The following is an 18,255-nucleotide window of genomic DNA, read 5'->3' on the forward strand; positions in this document are numbered from 1 at the left end:
AATATGAGGGGAACATCCGATTGACAAATTGGTGCCCAAGAGGCAACATGTAAGCATCGGCAAGATACTGACCAGACTATCACCAGTCATACATTTCATAATACTTTCTATTGCAAAAATTCATGGGAATACATGTGTTTGAGGGGTTGCGATTGTTACTTATTGTCCTGGCTGAAGGAACCAAGTTTTTCCTCATTAACTTATAATTTCCCTGATGCTCTGAATTCAAACCTTTGAGTAATCAGTTCTGGTGTTGCTCAGGCAAGCCAAGGAATTGACAGTACTTAGGAGATCCAAGTGGAATGCTATTAAAAAGAAAAGAAAGAAAATCTTTGTATCTTAAATATTTAATTTTTCTAATTCATAGTCAAAAAACATTTCCTTATTTCTTCCACTAGTATGTGGACCATTAAGTGAAGAACAATTCTCACTTGAAAGGCTTAATGAGAATAGAATAAAGTATTTAGCTTTATTCTTGTAAACACTTGCTGCATTGAATAACCAAGTGGAGAAAGAGGAGCTATTAAATATTTGCTCTTTCTTAAGGCTCTGGGCCAGGGCACTGCTTCTCCTGCTGACAAACCCCTGTCCTGGGTAGAAGCAACTGCCAGAGGGATCTGTAAAGAGCCAAAAGGAATATGAGGGATCTAGGATGTGGCTTAGACGATTTCCTAGGCTTCTTGCGACATTTGCACGTTGTTTATCCTGCTGCAAGACTGCATGTACACTACAACTTATTGTAGAGTCATAAAAATCAGAATTGTAGGTTGGATCAAGATTTTCGAAATTACAGTCCATCTTGAATACGTTCATTTCTTTTGATGAAGAAGTCTATTTGTATAGAAGTTAAATTAATTTTCCCACATCCCACAACTAGCCAGTGGTAGAGTCAAGACTCGAAATGAAGCTTCTGACTTCTAATGACTTCGGTAAATTAGACACAGCTCAACAACTCTGGAGCGTGAAATATGCAGAAGTGCCGTCCCCCCGGTGGTTCCTAAGGCATCACAGGGTGGACCTAGGATGAGGGGTGGCGCTTCTGTCCTGGCCGCCTGGTCCTCAAAGCAACAGGTCAGAACTTAGACCAATAAATAATGCTTTCTGGGAAGACTATGTTAGCACTGACATTGTTTGGAACTGTGGGTGTATTATTATTGCTTTCAAATTATCTGCAGACAAAGTAGGATGCCTCCCACTGCCCTGTGAGCAGTACACCACAGGGGGCCAGTAAAATGTTCATGTCTGTGGAAGTTCCAACGCAACAATTAACTGCCGCTAATTATTAGATGAAACTTAGGCCAGAAGAACTGGGAAGATGGGATGGAAATGGGGTTTAAGCACAAATCCTGCCTGTCATATAATGAATTTCTTTCCCCAGAGACATTCAAGTTCAATGATTGCCTTTGGAGTCATAAGAATATCCAAATCTGAGACGGAGAGAATAATTATTTATTTTTTACAAGCTCATCCTCTTATATATGCTAACATTTTGCTACAGGTGTTCTTGGAATAGAATAGTTAACATTTTTTCTATTGATTTAGTTAATGTTTGTTACTTTGCATATGAAAGCAGAACTTGGCAAGTCAACTATTCAGTTTGGCAGAATGCTCATGTTTTTAGCAAACAGACTGTCCCAAACACAAATGTGCTCTAAAGTTTACCGAAGTTCAGCCTCTATACCATTTGCAAATGGGCTAACAGACACAGAAGGCTGATTGGCTGGGGCGGGTCTGCAGGTGCATAAAAGGCAGCTGAGAACATCTGGGAAGGTCAGTGCTGTCACAGTGTCAGAGCTCAGGGCTCCTCTGACTGCGCTGTCACCATGAGTGGCTGCCCATTTTTAGGAAACAACTTTGGGTGAGTATTGCCCTCTGTTTGAAGTATGGCTAAGCTCTTGGGACTGCCAAGAACGAATGCTTTAATTTCTGAATTTCAAGTGCATGGAAAACGGTCACCCTTCTTCCCGTGTTTAATAAGCTACTTTAAGAACTTACCAAAGGGGAATTTTTGTGTCTCATCTCGTTAGTTACTGTGCTTTGTCCAGCTTTACTTTTTCCTCCTCACTTCTCTCATCTGCAGATATGCTTTGAAAAAACTGTCTGTAGAAGGCAGTGAAGATGACCAATCACAAGGCGGTGTGAACAGAGCCAGTAAAGGAGGGCTTATCTATGGGAACTACCTGCATGTAAGTGGCGGCGTCCTCGCCAGGCTAACCTGGCCTTGTAGGCGCTAAATTCAGCTAAATGACATTTTCATATTAGGTGGGTGTTTTTTTTCCCCCCTCAGTCACCAAGTAGTTCTCTGGTCCTAAAGATACCTCTTTTCATACAAATTTATGCTTTCTCAAGTTCTGCTAGAACAACCCAAGAGGCTCACATGGGAAGGGTCACCTGTCCGACAGAAGCACAATAAAGGTGGAGAGTGTGGGATCCGGGCAAGGTGTACTCGTGATAAGATAAAGCGCAGATTACTGGCAGGCGTTGCACAACTTGTTTAAGTAAGACATGGTTGCTAAATCCCAGGCTACAAAATGGCAAATGTATCTAGAAAATCTCTTTTTAATTCTTTATCATATAGTAGAAATGTGGAAGGCACATGCTTTCTTGAAATCATTAGGAGATGAAAGGATGTTACAAAGAGGTATTTGGAGATTATTTTTAAGACGTGAAATGATTAGAGCTCTTGATGTCCTTATTGATGGGTTTCTAAGGATGAGTTGAGAAGCAGTGTTAAGATCTCCCAAGAAGGGACTCTTGCAGAGAAGAAAAGAACAGCAGATACACCGGAGGCTAAACAATTTATCAAGATTTCATGATAACCTCATGAGATAGAAGGGATGTATGTGATTTCTCAGTGAGTTCACTAGCCTTTGCTAGGGTAGAATCCTCCCAAATATAATTTCTTCTGAAAAGAATAAAAATCATAAAGCCAACTGACGCTTTATGAGGGGACATTCATTGTTTAAAAGACTACAGATGGGTTCCTGAGAATTTGGGATTCAGGAGACTTTTTCAGTATTGTATTCTACTTATTAAAGTTGGCGAAAATCAAGTCGTGCAGTTTTAAAATCAGCCCTTTTTGTAATCTTTTTTTCCAGATTTATTGAGCTATAATGGACATATAACATTGCATAAGTTTAAGGTGCATGCATGTTGATTTGATGCAAAGCGATCACCACTGTTGCATTAACTAACATCTGCATCACGTCACGTAATTACCATTTATTTGTGTGTGTGTGTGTGTGTGTGGTGAGAACATTTAAGATGATTAAGAAAGATTAGCAACTTTCAAGTAGATAATACATCGGCATTAGCTGTAATCACTATGCTGTACGTTAGATCCGCATAACTGATTCCTCTTGTAACTGGAAGTTTCTACACAACTGGTCTTTCTCTTTTCTTGTTTAAAGCTGGAAAAAGTTCTGAATGCACAAGAACTTCAAAGTGAAATAAAAGGAAATAAAATCCACGATGAACATCTTTTTATCATAACTCATCAAGGTAAGTGGCCCAAAAGGTTAGGCGGTAAGTGCTTGGCGGGGACTTCCCGTCAATAATGAGGGAAGTTCCAGCCCTTTTAACCACCAAGATGCTGGTGGAGCAAGGGCTCGCTTTTGTTAGCAGCCCTTGAGAATGAACAGTGTGCTGTCAGATAAATTCTCATAGGCCCTCCTTCTGGGATTTAGAACAGTCTTCTTTCTGTTAACTCAATGCTAATTGGATCAGGTAGGACTTTAGTTTTGTCCTAAATCCAAGGGGACTTTCCATCACTCGGAATTCACAAGAATTTGGAAGCTAAGATGTTATTATTTTTCAACTTGGAACTTTAACAAACTATTTTTAAAAACTAGATCACTCAGATTTAGTATAATTGCCACATGGCCTGTATAAACCTGGTACTAAACAGAAATATAAATTTTGTCTAAAATGTGTGCTTATACTCCCCAGACTTCTAACCTCTGGGTAGTGGTTTTTAAAGGAGGCGTCCATGACTTTGGAGGTTTAGGAAGTCCCTGAACTCTTTGAAATTGTGTGCAGAATTTCATGAATATCTATCTTACAAAGGTGACCCCCCAAAACATTAAGATTTACTCTAAGATTGTTCGTGTCAGAAGCGGAAAGTTTGGGGGCCAAGGGCTGCCTTCCTCCTGCTGCTCAAAATTAAAAAAAAAAAAAAGCTTGTTTGTGTCATAGCACCGTGATCTGAGGCCCAAGGACTCATGCTAGTCAATGCTCCATTTGTAGATGCTGCTTCTCTTTCCCAATTCTTTGTGTCTTTTCGTCAAATGATTGTTTTCCTTACTGTCTGGCTGAAATGATCAACACCTTTGTGTTAAAAAAAATTTTTTAATGGAAAATGATTAGCTTCATGTGTTACTTCTTTCGTTTTTTTTTTAAATTTATTTTATTTTATTTTATTTTTTTGTTGGTGACTCACACCAAGACAAAATTAACAGGGGAGGAATCACAGCAGGGCAGCACAGATTTGGAATTAGAAAAGGGTTTAAAATCCCATTTCTACCATTAAAGTTCGTGTAACCTTGGTGAGATTTCTGGACCAGAAATGCTCTCCATTTCCCGATCTATAAAATGGAAAGAATGACTGTACCCCCTCATTCATGGAGTCCTTGTGAAGACGACGTGAGACAACGTGCATGAAACCCTTAGCCCAGGCAGAGCAGGCACTAAGCACACAAGGAATGGCAGCTGTCTTCACTTGATGGGGGCTTTCCTTCCATCCTTCCGTCAGACACGCGCCAGTGGGTCTTGGGACTTAGCCACACAGAGTTAAACCTGAAAAATGGATGCATAAACTGATCAGGAAATATTGGATTGGCTCTTTGTCCAAATATGAAAATTAGATCCCCCGAAGTCTCCTTAACTGTAATTTAAAGGCATAGTTTGACTCCCCTAATTAGTACAGAAGCCCGAATAGAATGTGCTGGCCATCGCTAAGATGACTGATCTTCCATGCTCCTCTAATGACTACATTAGCCATTTAATTCCTCTATTTATAAAATCATCACCCAGTGTTTATGTTACACCAGACACTGTGCTGGGAACCAAGGGGAACAGATGAATATGACAGAGTTTTAGACTCTTCAGAAGCTTGTCCCCCTCGTGATAGTCTAAGTCTCTAGAATCAAGAACCTGTCCTCTTCGTTAGAGTAATGAATGCTGACGTCTTGTCTTCCAGACGAAGCTGAGCATCACTTCTGCCCTCGGCACAGCCCCAGCCTGGGCAGTCAGAATCAGTTCATGGGGCGTAACCTACAAGACACAAACAATATTTTGTTGAGAGAAATCAACACGATAATAACTAAAGCCTGGAGGTCACGTGCCTGGCGTATTAAACCCGTCAACAAAGGCAGGCTTTTATAATGTTAGTACTAATATTTGCTTGTAGCATAAAATGGGGCTACAGTGGCCGTTACTGATTTTTAAATTGCAGTTTTATTTCTCTTTTGATGTGTTAACCATGTCTTTCCTCTCATTGTAGTCAAAAGGCTCCCGTAACTTCCCAGTTGACAATGATTCTCTCATTCCAGCCTATGAGCTCTGGTTTAAGCAGATCCTCTGGGAGCTGGATTCTGTCCGTGAGATCTTTCAGAATGGCCATGTGAGTTGTTATGTCACCATATTCTTTTCATGCTTTTTTGGGGAGAATGTGGAAAATATTATTAATAGGAAACGTTTAATACCAAATGGGGGAGTTATTACTTAATGAGAAAATAAAAAAACCACATTCATGATTACCTTACCCTTGCTTTCAGGTTCCTTTCAAATTTTTGCTTCAAGCCCCTGGATTAAGACTCAACCTTTTCCCTTTCAAAGAAGTTCTTACGAATGACGGTAGATTTCTGGGACAGCTAGTGCAGATTCTCTAATGAACAGGAACCAGATTGTATTGCTAGGAATGTTTGCTGTGGGAAGCTGGGAGCAAGGATGAGGAAAGCGAAACAGGAGGAGGAGGTGGAGGAGGGAAGAGACAAGACATGAGGGGCAGAGGAGGGGCCAGAAAGGACCATCAGGAAGGGAGGAAGGCAGAGCCGAGGGCCCGGGGAGGCTCCCACACCGCCCCTCCCAAGCCCGCCTCCTGCTCCCACCCGTCCCATCCTTGGAGGACACAGGACACAGGTTGGGTCGTTCCACCTGGAACCCCTGCTCCACATGCGCGGCTGGGAGAGAGAACGTGGGTCCACAGACCATCCTCCTGGATCTGTGGACGGAGTCCCCACTTAGGCCGATGGCAACTTGCAGCCTCAGTAGAGAGCAGACCTCCTCAGAGTTAATCTCACCCCGGAGACCCCACGTGACCTTTATTCCTTAAAGCAAAACTAAGAGACACCTTTACTTTGAAATCAGCAGGAGGCATGTGCCACAATTTCCTTGCTTCCATGTAGTTTTCTATTTTTAAAGGAAAACATGATTTCGACTTTGCAGACATCCCTTGCACACAACTCAGAGTTGCTCTGAGTTCAACATGCATTTAAGGCACATTTTAGTCCCAATGTTCCTCTTTAAAAGAGAGAGAAAATCAGTAGGGAGGCACCGTCGTTTACAGCCTAGTTTGCGTCTTCTAGAATTGGGGCTTGATCACTCAGCGCTTCGTGTCTTAACCACCAGGTCAGGGACGAAAGGAACATGCTGAAGGTTGTCACCCGAATGCAACGAGTGGTGGTGATTCTCAAACTCCTGGTCCAGCAGTTCTCCGTCCTGGAGACCATGACTGCCCTGGACTTCAATGACTTCAGGTGTGCACGTGGCTTCGTAAACAGGTGGGGGGTCACCACTCCTTTCTGGGCGTGAGAAGCCTGTCCTTCTGACACTCTGTCACTAGGAGCACCTGGGAGAGACCATCGGAGCACTGGAGCAGCTGTTGAAGATATTTTATTCCTCCATTTTACCTATGCACATAACAAGTTCCATTAATTTCAGTTTATCGTGTGTGCCCTAATTTTACCCCAAAAGGATCTTAGACAACTTATGAAAATGGCTAAAAAGGCTGATAGAATACACACAACTAAATTTAAATGATTCCAAACTGAAAATGAAAGAGAAACAGGAATGATATTTAAAGAAGCATGTCAGCAAAACTGTCAGTATAAGTTATGGGTCAAGTAGAAATTTTAGCTGTATATTTCCAGAATGAGATACACACACACACACACACACACACACACACATATACATATAAAAGCTTTTTTCATACCAAAGTCTGAGAAGAAATGTTAAGACCGTCAGGTGCTTTTAACAATGTCACAGGCCGGGTCTTCTACACGGTTGAAAATCGAACAGAGAGCAGTCGAATTCCTTTGTAGCGTATTTAACAGAGGGACGTCTCAGTGGCAGTGAGAGGAAGGATGTTTACAAGGGTGTGGGCCCGGGGGCTGGGGGGACAGTCACACCTATTGAGGGCCTGTTTTGTGCTGGGCCACATCCCACTCGCTGTGCTTGTAGGATCTCACGGGTGCTCATAACAATTCTAGGTGGTGAAATTAATGGCTTGAACTTTTAGGATAAATTGAATAATATTTCTAAAGACGCTTTCAGCACTATCGAATAAAAAATATTGCTCAGTGTTCACCTGCCTTTATCTTAGGAGGCAGTTTAGTTCACACAGGTGCATATATGTTTATGTGTGTGTATATACATACATGTAAACACACACACACACACACATAACCTTTGGCAAACTATACAAACATTCCAACTTTAAGTTGCCGGCAGTCGTGGTGATATTCCAGTAGCTCACTGTCCTCATCTGGGTGAGGTCCCAGCCATGGGGCCAGCTCTACGGACACACGCCTAGGAGAGCAAAACCCACCAGCTCTCCCAACAGAAAGGACTGCTCCAGCGACTAACATACAATATCCACCATCTCTCCCTGCTTCTGTCCCCTCCCCGCCTGTTCGCACAGAGAGTACTTGTCCCCGGCGTCCGGCTTCCAGAGTCTGCAGTTCCGACTGCTAGAGAACAAGATGGGGGTTCTCCAGAGTCTGAGAGTTCCCTACAACAGGCGACATTACCGCGACAACTTCAGAGGCGCAGACAACGAGCTCCTGCTCAAGTCCGAGCAGGAGCAAACGCTCCTACAGCTGGTGGAGGTACACCTCTGAGGCTTTTTCTTTTATTTATATTTGGGTGGGGGAGGTAATTAGGTTTATTTATTTACCTATTTATTTTTAAAGGAGGTTCTGGGATTGAACCCAGGACCGGACCTCGTGCATGCTAAGCACACGCTCTACCACTGGGCTACGCACTCCCTCTATTTCTAAGGTCTGGTTCGATACCTCAGGTTCACTTAGTTTCTGCTGGACCAGAATTTTAAAGCCCATATCAGAACTGGGTTGCATTCACTGTCATTAAGAATGAATTTATAGAAATTCTTAAACTTGTAAATACAACTAATTAAAATTTTAAGAACTCCCTTGAGAACTCCAGAAACATTTATATAATAACATGTTTGCTAATATTTAATAACCTCATTATGTTATTAAAATAATCCTTTTAAACATTCTCGCTAAGCAACATTTAATTAGCTGATTTTTAAATTGGGTATGCTTATTTATTTAATGAACTTTATTTCTTTAAAATAGTCCATGATTGAAAAGTTCCACAAGTTGTGCATTTTTCTTAATGAAACTAAATTACTAAGATTCTATTCTTTAGAATTTTCCCCTTTTGTGTCTTAATTCTCTCTGGGTCTATAAATAGTCTTGAGGGTTTGTTAATTTGCTTCTACATAAGTAGATTATTAAAGAAGGATTTTAGAATCTTGATCCTTCACAAAGACTTCCTTTGCAAGTTAATTTTTTTTTTATTTTAGTGAATTATACTCTGCTCATGAATCCCCTGGCTATGGTAAATGCAGATTTAGGTGAAGAGAGGTAATATCGTTTAATGACTTACAAAAATAAGGAAAGAAAAAAATCACAAAGCTGATTTCAAAACAAAAATAGGCTAAATAAGAACCCACAGAGATGCATGAATTTGGTTTTATTTTTAGATTAAAAATCTTGTGGAATCTTAAAATAATTGAAAAGGTCATTCATTTCAACATTGCTGCATATACAATGTCCCTGCATGTGGAAGAGATCACAGCTTCTACATGTCATAATTCCTTCAACTCCTAAGACATAAACTATTTTGAGAGTAAACCAGTATAAAACAGTATTATAAAACCAGTATTAAAACAATGTATAGATATGTCCATAGATTTTCAGGACAAAATTGGGATTTCTGTAATAATATATTTCCTAATAAAGAGTAAATATTATTAATATGCTTGAAAGGAAAGAGAAAATATTTACACACAAAAAATCCTTACTGACATATTTCTCAAAACTATGAAAATTTCCTGTTCCAAGTTCATAAATGTTAGTTACAAAGTGTCTTATATATTTTAAATTTTACAATGTATTCACTTGAAAAATATTTATTTAAGGCATGGCTGGAAAGAACTCCAGGTTTAGAGCCACATGGATTTAACTTCTGGGGAAAGTTTGAAAGAAACATTGTCAAAGGCCTGGAAGAAGAACTCACCAGGATTCAGGTAATTATGACACCAAAGTAAACTCGGCTTCCTTCAGAAGTAGTCCTGGGAATTTTATTTTAGCAATTTCCTCTTAATCTGTCATTTTCCTTATAGCATTTTTCTTTTACAAATACACCTGCTTGGTATATATTACATGCTTGATTTAATTTTATTTATGAACACTACAAATAAATTAAGGAGTTCATTGTCAACAAGATTTTTTCTTTGAGGAACAGATGAGATTAATAGACCTCTTTTCATTTCTATTGAGACTTTCACCTCATGACCAATTCAAGATAGAAGCGGGCTCACAGAGGACCAGTCAACCCGATGTATTTAGTCCTACAGCTTCCCTTCACTGGTCTGCCTTTGCTGGGTACTTCTTTTTGGCTCTCAGACAATGTCAAGTTTCTCTCACTTAAAAAAAAGTACTGTTGATACCTCATTTCCCTCAAGTCACGGCCCCTCACCTTTCTTCACGACTATATTTCTTGAAAGGGTTGTTTCAGTGCTGTCTCTCGGGAGGCTGTATGGGGCAGCATCTAAGGCGCGGACTTGGAAGTCACCCTGCTGGGCTCCAGCCCCACCTTCACTTCCTGACGACCCTGTGACACTGAACGCCCTTCACTTCACTTCCATCACTGGCAAAATAGGAAATAAGAGCGTCTACCTCACATGATTATTACGGACATCCCATTGGGCTCGCATCTGTAGAGCGTTTAGGACAGCAGTTGGCATGATTATTCCTTTTGCGTCCCATCGGATTCTCACCTTGACGCAGGCTCACCCCATCATTACAAGCAGCCTCCATGTGCACAAACTCAGTGGCCATCTTTCATCTCCATTTTACGTCTCTTCTCCTGGCGTTCAGCATTAACGGCTACTTACACTTCTTGAACCCTTTCCCTCGAGGTTTTGGTACCAGTGTGACGTCTTCATTGAGCTTTCTGTCTCCCTCATGGGCTTATTTTTCTCTCTCAAACCAGTAAGCGTCGGGGATTCACAGCACGTGGGCTCAGAGCCTCCGTTTTCTCCCTCTGCCCACTTCCACTGTGTGAGCTCATCTGTACCCACTGCTTCAGCGTCTGCTTGGACACCAGTGACTCACAAAGGTTTACCTCTAGCTTAGAGAGCTCCTTGAATTTCAGATCATATATGTCACACCTTATTTTCATTGCCTCTTGCTATGCTCAAAAGCACACTGAAAATAACCAGACTTTCAGTTTCCCCTTCCACCCAATCTTTTTTTCTCTCCTTTCTTTTAAATTGACATATAGTCAGTTACAATGTGTCAGTTTCTGGTGTACAGCAGCACCCATTCTTGAATCAACTTGGTCTTCTCCAGGTTGAAGAACTTTTTCTCCTATCAACCATTTAGTTTAAGACAGACACCCACTTGATCCTTGACACTTCCATCTCTCTCAGCCACCTCTTCAAGCTAGCACCAAGTCCTACTGATTTTACCTACGAAATGGCTCTCGAGTCCCCCCCTTTTCTACCCACCCCCATCAAGGGCCACTCGCCATTGTTGTTTACCTGGACTAGAGTCCCAGCCCCTCATCTGTTCTGTGCACCTCCCAGTTCAGCTCCGTTCCAATTTATTCTCTGCCCCAAAGTTTGAGTAATATTTTCAAAATGCAAACCTAATCACAATTGCCTTTTGCATAAAACTCTTTGATGGTTTCCCGTTGTTTTCAGGATAAAGATAAAAATTCTTACCATAGTCTACAAGGTGTTTCATGGTCTTGTGTGGTCCAGGTATAATGAATTTCCTTTAAGCTGAATTTAGTTCCTTGAATTTATTACCATTGAGTCTTTTTTTGTGTCATCCTTTGGGCTTGGAGTACTCTTCCCCAAGTAACTTCCTCCCAGTCTTCAAGTCTTGGCTCAAGGAAGACTTCAGGAAGGTCTTTGCTGACCTTCTGCTACTGTAAGTTATTAGGACGCTACGCTGCTCCTTTACAACACTGTCCGTGGTTGCAATTTGGTTTAATTTTTCAATGTTTTATTCCCACTGGGCGGAGATCTGGGAAACTCATTTTTGCTCACAACTGTATCTCTATCACATTATGGATAGTGTGATAAGTTGATAATGAATAAATGGATAATGAGTTGGCCGTAGCATCCTTACACATCCTTACTTACCATGCAGCATGGCTGTTCTGATAAACTGAAAACAGCTGGGGTGGCTGATTTTTGCTCCCGCCCAGATAAGTGGGTTGTAAGGAGAGCACATGTTTAGGCAGGCAAGTAAGAGTTTCCTTAAATGAATCGATAGGGGTCAAATGAATAAAAACATAATAGTGAAAAATATCTAAGAAATTGTATTCACAGAACACTCTACTGAATATAGAATTTCAACAGAATGATTAGTTTCTCTGACTAGGAATTCTTAACTTTCCCCACATGGAATGTCTTTATGTTCTTATATTAAATAATCACTGTCTAAAGGTAGATCTTGACTGATCACTTGTTATTACCTTCAGTTTCGCTCACGAGTCCATTTCTCATGATATTTATGGAGAATATTTGAGTTTAACAGATCACATAACCTTAAACAAAAGGACAGAACCAGTGGATATGAGGAAGAGCCTGTCTCGTAAGCCATCATCTCCCAGTTGTAGGGTTAGCTGATGCAGTAAATATTCGAAGTACTCCCTGTTTGCCTCCGGCTGGTCCATTCCTCACAAGCAATGTTGCCTAAAAGGAGAATCTATTCACTCTTGGGAATGCTAATGCAGTGCTTCCCCCTCTCCCCCAAGGCTAAGGAAGAGTCAGAAGACAAAGAGGAACAAATGGCTGAATTTCAGAAACAGAAAGAGGTGTTACTGTCCTTATTCGATGAGAAACGTCATGAGCATCTTCTTAGTAAAGGTAGGTGTTCTTATTCCAAGGATCCTCCCCTGGAATGTTACTGTATCAAACCTTCCACGGGGGAAGTAAAATGAACGTTACGTCCCCTGAGAGGATCTGGAAATTTTTTATTGATTATGGAAGTTAAATGTATTCTATATCAGGCTTTCCTAACAAGACATTTAAAGATTTGGAGAATTTGAAGTATATATATGTAATGATAGTTTCCTGAATTCAAGCTAAGGGATAAAATACTGAAAGTAACATTTGCATTACTTTCTAAAAACATGGCACACTTAATTATTTAAGGTGATGATGCCACATTAGTCAGAGTACCTTAATTTACCTGTTAAATGAGCACTTGCTACATGTCTTGCAGGGGAAAGACGGCTGTCCTACAGAGCACTTCAGGGGGCTTTGATGATCTACTTCTACAGGTAAAAGCAAATCAAAAGAGGGGAAGTCGAAGTCAAAACTGAGGAGTAGATGCAGATAATGCATCACGTGTAAGGCTTATAAGTTGCAGTCGTAGTTTAAAGAAACTCGTTTAGATTGGGGGAAAGCTTAGAAAAAGCTGACATTTCATGAGGGTTTTCTTTTACTTTAAATAACAAAAGTTCAGTTTTATCCTTGTAGTTGGCAAAAAAAAAATACACACAAAATGTTACGATAACTCACAGAGAAAAAAATGTGACAATGAGTGTGTATATGTCCATGAATGACTGAAAAATGGTGCTGAACACTGGAATTGGACACAACACTGTAAAGTGATTATGAATCAATAAAAAATGTAAAAAAAAATACACACAAATCAATCAAATATCCTTCTGATTAAATTCCGCGAAGTGTCGTGTGACACTGAATGTCCTGTAGGGCCAAAGTTTAATCAGTCTCAGAAACTCAGTCGTGAAATGTGTTCTGTCATTTGACAATGTTGTTACTCCTGTTTTATAAGATGAAAAAGAATGGATGAATAAAAGCTGTTGTTTTACTTATTTGGCAATTTCAAGTCAAATCGCTTCACTGTCTCAAGTGTCTGAGGTGTCCATATACGTCCTCCTCCTCCACGTGTAGATCCCATCTTTGTGTTCCAAAAATTAAATGTGTCAAAGCAACAGATAGCATGCTAGTAAAAAGGAACCCCCCCAAAAACAACAAACAAAAACACCCACCAAAACAAACCCCAAACCCTATCTTTATTAGATGTCTTACTTGTATTTAATTTTTTATTTAACTTTTTATTTAATTTTTTAAAGATTTAATTTTTTTTATTGAGGTACAGTTTACAATGTTGTGTCAATTTCGATTTAACTTTTAAATCCTCTCAGATCTGTTTTTCAGAATGGCAGCATAAAAAACCTTTTGATGCTTTTCCTAAACTCTTAGTAAATATATGCCATTCAAGCTCGTGTGTCCTCAGCAGAAGGACTGAGTGTTGAAGGCTTAGATGAAAAAGGGAAAACAGCTGTATTAGAGGACACTTTAAGGAGCAGTCTTTGTTTTTATGCTTTACTATCTTTGTCTGGAAGGAGTTTTTGGCTCTTATCAACCAGAAACTCTGAGATAGTGTTCAAGTCTGCCTTTTAATGAGAATGAATGTCAGGTGTGACTCTGGCTAGCTGCTTCCTATAAGTCAAGGAATGTTCGAGACTCCTTAATCACGTGCTATAAGGTGTGTGGTATCCTCCTGGTCTTTGAGGTGAGGAAAGGGAGACTGAGGAGTGAGCCGGAGCTGCTGCAGCCCCTCAGAGGCAAAGGGGACATTTGTTTCCCTTCCAACAGATGATAAAATGCACTATCTTCCTAACACACTGAATTTTCAGGTCTCTTATTGTTATTATTATGATGATTATGATTGTTTCTCCTCCAGGGAAGAGCCCAGGTTCCAGGTCCCCTTCCAGCTGCTGACCTCCCTCATGGATGTGGACTCCCTCATGACCAAGTGGAGATGTAAGTCCCCCCTCCTTCCTGACCCCACCATCCTTCTCCCCCACCCAGCCTTCCCTCCCTCATCCCTTCTCCACCTCTGTGTGTCTGTTGATTGCTTTGTGCAAAATCAGCTCAGCGACTTCTCTCAGGGCTGACCCATCCCGCACACGCAGCCGGCCCAGCCCTCAGGGTTCATGGGACTTTGAGGTCCATGAAAATGTTTTGTCAGATAATCAGAAGAAAACAATAAACCTTAGGTCAAAGCAAATGCTTTAATAGATCATAGAGATTTATTCATTTTGTGTCAGTACAATTTTAAAATGTATTTTCAATAGTTTGGGCTTTTTTTTTTTTTAAATGGAGGAAGTGTCTCCTAAAGACAGAGTAAGGTGGGGCTCATGAAAGTCGCGGTGTTCAGACTAATGTGAGGGTGGCTGGAGTCACGGGCAGGCAGCCTGCGCACCTGCGGGGCCCTCGGGGCGCCACCGCACTCCCACGCGGCGGGGCGATGAGGTGCGAGCCTGCTCTCGGAAGCAGCAATCACCGCCAGCCCTCGGGTTCAGAGCCACGTGGAACGTCCGGCAGAAAACGTCCAGGGACTTAGTCTGTGTGTCTGTCTAGACAACCACGTGTGCATGGTGCACCGGATGCTGGGCAGCAAAGCCGGCACCGGGGGGTCCTCGGGCTACCAGTACCTGCGCTCCACAGTCAGGTAAGCGGGGGGTTCACCTCCGGATCTGGGGGGGCGTCACCCACTCGTGTTTCTCCGCGTCCACATGCGTCGTCGGGGAACCTCATTTACACTTGCTCCGGCCTGAGCTGCTGGGACTCACTTCTCGTTGGGTTAAGTATTCCTGTTGGAGCCTTCGGAGGTCATGGTAAAGATCCTTCGCTCAGACGTCATCGTTTTGGTCCTGTGAGGAAAGGCAGGCATGGGCCCGAAGGCCGCAGGATCTACGCGGATGCGAACGAGTTACTCCAAGCAGAACCGCTCTCAGCTCGTTCTGGCTCAAGTCTGGGCGAGAGTAAGACAGCTGTCGCTGATTCCACTCATGTCCTCCTGGCCAGACGAATGACACAGCTGAAAAACTGTCCCTTGTTTGCCAATATGACTCTACGTCAGAGCATAAAATCTGCTCCCGTCCACTCCGGACCAGGTCCACGTGGGCTGAGCCCTTAACATGTGCCGGAGAGATTTCTAGGACATCCGTGTCCTTATTTTACGTAGGATTCACAATGTTATGAAAATAGATGGATATAGGAGCAGGCAGACACAGTCGAAAACTGGGAAAACTGCAAGGCCCCCTGGGAAAGGGGACTCGGCTCCGGAATAAATTAGATGCGCACATTCGGCCCCCGAATTCTTTACGGTGCACTGTTTTCATCCCTGCTCTTACTACCGGGTTGACCACGTTATGCGCAGGCGGCATTCTCATCACTTTGATACACTGTCACTTTCCCTGGATATGCTCTGCAAGCGTGAGACGTAGATGACCGTTGGCACAAAAAGCCACGCCTCTGGGCGGTGGGGGTGATGGGCACAGACCGCGTCCCTAGGGTGTCTCCGCCTCGCTAAATCTCCCCGGAGGCCTGGCCGGAGGAAGGGACCGTAGATGTTATTTGCCAGAGTCAGAAACCCAAACACACACTGCGGTTTAGTCAACTTGTCCGGGTGACGTCAGGTGAGGTGTAAGGGGCAGAGCGAAATTTGAACCCAGATTTGACTCCAAAGACAAGTGTTCTTCCGCTATGAAACTGCCAAGCGTTGACTGACAAAGACAAAAGCAACTTTAAATGTGACTCTTTTTATAAATCTAAGATGGCACTTCAGTTTTTTAATGCCTTTGCATTATTAATAAACAGCTTCTTTACAGGTGGGACACATTTTCCAACAAACAACTAGGCACACGGATGCTTTACATTTAATTTTTTTGGCACACCATCCTTTAAAAGTGAGAAATTGAGGACACACCTTTATCTTTACGAAGGTGGCATGATAATAAAACAACTCTGGGTTCTAATCTGGAACAGCCTGACCCAGCTCACTGAAACATGTAATATTGCTTTATGAGTGTGACCTTTGGATGTGGACTAAAAATGAAGCAAATTAAAACTAATACTATTTAATATACACAACATGTAACATATAATACAGAATGTAACATTGAATGTTAGAGCAAAATAATAATTATCTGAGAAATTTTACCATATTCCATGTCAATAAGTCTAAAACATCTGTATACATGTGTTTTTCCAGTGACAGGTACAAGGTATTTGTAGATTTATTTAATCTTTCAACGTATCTGGTTCCCCGACACTGGATTCCGAAGATGAACCCAATTGTTCATAAGTTCCTTTACATGGCTGAGTACTGTGACAGCTCCTACTTCAGCAGCGATGAATCAGACTAAAACCACCTGCAGAAATCTATGAAGAACACGGATTTCTCAGTCTGTGTTTTTTTTTCACTTTCTATGAATTTTCGTGAATATAGACTCCTACTGTGATATATGTACATACATAGTTGATCACTGTGGCGCTCTGATTCAATCCTAGGAATAATTTTATCGCCTCCTGTTTGTGAGGATATGAGACTAAGCATTAAGATAAGAAATTAACCCAGGTAAATTGTAACTTATACACAGAGTGTTTCCCTGTTAAAAACTTAATGGCTCAGATACTCACTTTAATGTAACCGTTTAATGTAATCATCATCTCATTATTTCACACTTTATAAGCTTGTAAACTTCAGCTATTTCAAATATTTCATGCAATAAAATATGCATTCTGTACAGAGGCTTATTCAATCAAAAGTTTTAAATAATAAAAATTAGCCTTTTGACATATGATCTTTTGGAAACATTGCTTGTGTATGTTAGGACTTGATGCTCACAACAGAAATCTATCTGAAACTAACCTGGGGGCGGGGGGAGGGATTTACCGGACAATGACGCCACCAGCTCCGAGAACTGGGAGGCCCCTGGGGAGCTCTGAGCCCACAGGGATGGACTCAGTTCCTGGAGAATGGCACTCCTGGAACTTTGAGGACCCTCTGTCTCCCCTCTTCTTTTCTGCAGGTGTTGGCTTTCTTCTTCCCTGTGGTACACGGGCTCCTCCCTCAGGCTGGGTGCCCGCTCCCAGCACCTCCGGACCCCCACAAGGGAAAGGTGCTTTTCCCAGCTCCAGGGCTCAGGGTCTGGGAGGCAGAGCCACCCTAATGCACAGCAGAATTGAGGGAGCAAGGAATGTTTTTTTCCCAGAAGAACGGAGAGGTAGACAGACTAGACAACGACCCAGTTCATTTGTAGTAAGGAGGGTTAGACTGAGATTTTAGATCAGACATGAGTTTAATTCTTCTCTTTCTAGCTTGGTCTGGCAATCCTTAGTTAAATTTCTGTTATGAGGGGAGTACAAAATCTCATCAAAAATGCTGGAGTGTTCGCCAGCCTTGCTCTGGGGCGATTATCTAGGGCGAGCAGCAAGCTCTTGGTGGAACCGAGCTATTCTTTGGTCTCAATCACAAGTTTTTCTTATGGGTCACATTGTCTAATTCGTCTCTAAATGATATATAATTGCTTTTGCCTACATGGCTTTGGGGGGTGTCTCTGTGTGTGTGTGTGTGTGTGTGTGTGTGTGTATGTACATGTACAAAGAGTGCAATGGGGGTTAAGCTGGAAAAATACAGGGACAAGTAACATGGGGGCTAAAGGCACTCACTTTGAAATAAGTCAGCAAACTTGAGAGCAAACCATCTATTAATTTCTTGCTTTGGTACAAATCACCAACTTAAGCCCCAGTCTCCTACCAGTATAATGAGAATAAACATACTTATCTCATCATCTTTGTTTTTACTGCATTCTGTTGATATTTATTTTGTAGTTGGCTTTATTCCTTTGATAACGTAAGTTTAAAAAGCTAAAGATAGAATCTGTTCT

At 41.7% G+C, this 18,255-nt stretch overlaps 1 protein-coding gene across 1 annotated transcript; it reads left to right on the forward strand.

Moving 5' to 3' along the window:
* Positions 1 to 1,726: 1,726 nt before the first annotated feature.
* On the forward strand, positions 1,727 to 17,166 carry TDO2 (tryptophan 2,3-dioxygenase). Its single transcript, XM_006213581.4, has 12 exons — positions 1,727 to 1,858; positions 2,081 to 2,186; positions 3,411 to 3,501; positions 5,550 to 5,620; positions 6,628 to 6,755; positions 7,922 to 8,108; positions 9,449 to 9,556; positions 12,301 to 12,412; positions 12,771 to 12,828; positions 14,262 to 14,341; positions 14,942 to 15,032; positions 16,578 to 17,166. Exons 1-12 carry the CDS (start codon positions 1,824 to 1,826, stop codon positions 16,729 to 16,731), a joined length of 1,221 nt encoding a protein of 406 aa, XP_006213643.1. The 5' UTR covers positions 1,727 to 1,823; the 3' UTR covers positions 16,732 to 17,166.
* Positions 17,167 to 18,255: the final 1,089 nt, after the last annotated feature.

This window comes from Vicugna pacos, chromosome 2, assembly GCF_048564905.1.
Source record: "Vicugna pacos chromosome 2, VicPac4, whole genome shotgun sequence".
Taxonomy (NCBI): Eukaryota; Metazoa; Chordata; class Mammalia; order Artiodactyla; family Camelidae; genus Vicugna; species Vicugna pacos.

Bases quoted from the DNA above. Each gene is read 5' to 3' on its own strand.
- TDO2 (XM_006213581.4), top strand. From the start codon at position 1,824: ATGAGTGGCTGCCCATTTTTAGGAAACAACTTTGG. The intron at 3,502-5,549 runs GTAAGTGGCCCA...CTCTCATTCCAG, and splicing joins TTTTATCATAACTCATCAAG to CCTATGAGCTCTGGTTTAAG. The intron at 8,109-9,448 runs GTACACCTCTGA...TATTTATTTAAG, and splicing joins CGCTCCTACAGCTGGTGGAG to GCATGGCTGGAAAGAACTCC.